Source organism: Trypanosoma grayi (assembly GCF_000691245.1).
Source record: "Trypanosoma grayi strain ANR4 Tgr_1408_V1, whole genome shotgun sequence".
NCBI classification, from domain to species: Eukaryota; Euglenozoa; class Kinetoplastea; order Trypanosomatida; family Trypanosomatidae; genus Trypanosoma; species Trypanosoma grayi.
Window position 1 is genome coordinate 1 of NW_008827026.1, and position 3,504 is coordinate 3,504.

At 62.6% G+C, this 3,504-nt stretch overlaps 2 protein-coding genes across 2 annotated transcripts; both read right to left on the reverse strand.

Annotated features, from left to right (window-relative positions):
• Nucleotides 1-1,017: 1,017 nt before the first annotated feature.
• Nucleotides 1,018-2,301, reverse strand: DQ04_14081000 (hypothetical protein; the record flags this gene model as incomplete). Its single annotated transcript, XM_009317087.1, has 1 exon — nucleotides 1,018-2,301. One exon carries the CDS (start codon nucleotides 2,299-2,301, stop codon nucleotides 1,018-1,020), a length of 1,284 nt encoding a protein of 427 aa, XP_009315362.1.
• Nucleotides 2,302-2,687: 386 nt separating this feature from the next.
• On the reverse strand, nucleotides 2,688-3,359 carry DQ04_14081010 (hypothetical protein; the record flags this gene model as incomplete). Its single annotated transcript, XM_009317088.1, has 1 exon — nucleotides 2,688-3,359. One exon carries the CDS (start codon nucleotides 3,357-3,359, stop codon nucleotides 2,688-2,690), a length of 672 nt encoding a protein of 223 aa, XP_009315363.1.
• Nucleotides 3,360-3,504: the final 145 nt, after the last annotated feature.

Below are 3,504 nucleotides of genomic sequence, written 5' to 3' on the forward strand. Positions count from 1 at the left end.
GGCGTGGTCCTGCCGCAGCGCGCTGAGCTGGTACTCGAGCGTCTCCTTCTCCTTCAGCACCCCCTCGTGGGCGCGGACGAGGCTCTGCAGCGCGGCCTCCTGCGCGGTCGCCTCGACGGGGCGGTGGGAGCGCTCCTCGATGTCACGCAGCTCGCGCTTGAGGCTGCTGACCTTGTCCTTCAGCACCGTCTCGCGCTCCTTCGTGGCGGAGCTCTTCTTCTGCGTCTTGTCGATCTCCGCCTTGAGCGCGTCGATGGTCGACTTGTCGCCGCGCGTCAGCTCCTCCGCGGCGTGCAGCTTCACCACGCACGACTCGATGTCAGCCTGCAGCTCTGCGCACTTCTTCAGCAGCCGCGTCTCGCCGTCGTGGCTCTTCAGGCAGGAGTGGTGCAGCGCCACGTACTCGGCGCGGAACGCCTCTAGCGCCTCGTCGTTCTCGAGGCTCATCAGCACCTCCTGAAACTGCCGCTCGTAGAACTCGAAGTTTCGGTTGTCAAGCCGGATCTCGTTGAAGGCGGCGATATCGCTCGTAGAGTCGCCGCCGTCCGGGGCAAGCACCGACGTGCTCTCCATTGTGTGTGTGTGTGTGTGTGTGTGTGTGTGTGTGTGTATAGATATATAGATGCCGCACACGTGCCCACGCCTCCTCCACCAGCGCCAACAACAACTACTACTGCTCCTACTATTGTTGCTGCTGGTACAAAAACAGGTGATAGTAATAATGGCAATATTGACGGTGATGGCGATGGAGCCACAGAGCGGGGGGAGCGGGTAAGACAGAGACAGAGAGAGAGACAGAGAGAGAGAGAAAAAATGCCGAGGGAGGTTACACGTCAGGAAGATAAGTTGCAGCAACAACAAGGTGAGACCGATAATGAGCAAGACCGTCTGTGTTTGCGAGCATGAAATAAGAAAGAGCGGGTGCGTGTGAAGCCGTCACCACATCCCCCTCGGCACGGCAACCGCCGCAGGCCTCGCCCAGTGCCGCGGCGTCGCCCTTCCCCACCCCCCTGGGGGCTATACATCAAGCGGCACGGCGTTCTCACGCACCCACGCCTTGACGCGGTCNGCGTCGGCCTGCAGCGCCGCCGGCCACGCCACGTAGTCGAGCAGAAGCAGGAACTCTGCCCGCAGCGCGTCCTCGCAGTCGCGTGGCAGCAGTTGCCGCTCATGCGAGCGTGCGACAAGTTGCTGCTGCAGCTCACCCTTGGCGTGGTTCGCCTCGCGCAGGGCCTCCTGCAGCGCCGCCAGCTCCGCCGCGATCTCAGCCTGGGCCTTGTGGCACAGCTCGATGCGCCGCAGGAAGAGCTCCTGCTGCTCGCGCAGGTACAGCATGTCCGCCCTGCACCGCGCCGACTGCTCGTTCGTGACGACCGCCTCGACGAGGAAGTGCTCACGGGCGCGCTGGTTCCACTTCAGCACGCGGCGCGCGTGGTAGTTGGCGCGAATGCCGCTCGCCTTCATCTCGCGCGTGAGCATTGCGGAGCTCCACCACGGGTTGCCGGCGTCACGCTCCTCGATTGCCATCATGGTGGCGATGCTCTCGCTGATCTTGCGCAGCGACTCCTCCATCGCCTCCACCTCCTCGCGCAGACGGATGCCTGGGACGAAGCGCGGCACGTCAGGCTCCTCCGCATAGTCGTTGACCGACTGCTCATCGCTCAGCCCCTCGTCAGCAGCAGCGATGCGGATGCGTTGAATGTCCTCCATCCGCTGCTGCACCTCCAGCTCCAGAAGCACTCTCTCGTCGCTCACCTGATCGCCCATGTCGCGGCGCCCATGCGCACTCGCGCCACGATTCCGACGCCGCCGCTGCTGCTGCTGGTGTAGCAACAAGGTGTTCAGCGCCGCCCCACCAGCGAAGGCAAGGGGGCTCCCGCCAAGGGCACCCGGGCCACCGCCACGCGCGAAGTCGGCATCAAGCTGCAGCAAGGTGCTCTGCAGCCCATTGCAGACACTATGAATTTCGGCAGTGTTGTGCCACTGCTCGGCGAACAACGGGGGCAAACGTCGCGTGTTGGGTACAGGCGGCGCAACAGCGAAGGACGCGGTGGTGGCACGGCCGTGCGTTAGCCCACTCCCGTGCTGTGGAGAGCTTGGCAGCCGCAAAAGTTGCAACTTTTGCGGCGGCGGCGGCGGCGGCGGCTGCTGCTGCTGCCGCCCATGGTTGGAGTGCAAAGTTCCCCGGTTCGAGCCAAGCCAGTCGCTTGCGCGGTGCCCGCCGCACCTCAGAGTGTCGAGTTGTGCGAGAATGGACTCACGCACCGTATCCCTGCTGGAGGGTCGCAGTGGTGATTGCATCCCCCAGAAAGAGAGTGATTGCCAAACCTGCTATTTCTGCTGCTGCTCTTAGGTAGCGGCGGCAGCGGCTACGTGTGTAGGGGTGTAGATATAAATATAAATATATATTTATATTTATATTTATGTGTGTCTGTGTGTGTGTGCCCTTGTCTCTGTGCGCTGCCTATATACACAAATCAGAGAGACACAGAGTGTGGGGAAGAGCCGATGTATCATGAGAGAGCACGAACACACACACACACGGGCAACAAGCCACGCAAGCCGCAACCGTCCCACTCCTAATTCACACACACACACACACACACACACAAACTCTCTCTTACAAGAAAAAAAAAACACGAAACAGAGAAACACAAATGCCGTTCTGCGTTTGCCCTCTCGGTGGCTTAGTAGTAGTCGAGCACCAGCATCATTCGCATCAGCGCGGAGGCGGAACTCTCAAGAGCCACAACAGCACGCTGGAGCCGCAGCGTCTCGCCCAGATTCTCCGCGGTAATTCGTCGCGTGCCTGTCGCCGCCGGGATCCCTGACGCATCGCCCGTCACTGTCACAGCAGCAGCAGCAGGACTGGTGGAGGAAGAAGAGGATGCCGCTGCATGATTGGCCGCTGCCTGCCGCTCCATTGAGAGCCGCACGAGGGTGTTGTGGAGGGTCTTCGCAACCTGCACCCGCACGGTTGGCAGCACCTCCCGCTCCATGCTGCAACTCCACAGGAACACGGCGTTCTTCGGCTGCCGGTCCATCATGACCCCACTTTTTGGCACCTCCTGCTGACGCACGTAGCCGTCTCGCATCATCGCATGCAGCACCTCGCGCGTGCGGGGCAGTGTGGCGATGGCCTCCTCCGCGAGCATGCGGTCCTCCATGTTGTGGTGCTGCAACAGCAGCTTGATGAGCCGCACGCCGAGCACCCCATGCCGGGCGAACACCAGACGCTCGCAGCAGTCCCGCTGCATCGCCTCCACTGCGGCATCGTAGTGAAAGCGGTACGGCCCCTCCATCGACGTGGCGGCGGTGCCGTCGTTGCTCATCACGTTATCGCCATCAGCGCGGCACATGCGGCTGACGGTCTCCACCACGACGGCCTCTGGAAACGAGAGCTCGCGCAGCAGCACACGCAGCGGCAGTGACGAGCTCGTGCTGGGGTGGGCCGGCGGGAAGCCGTGCGGCCGCCCCTCTAGCCGCCGCCCACGACTCGCGGCG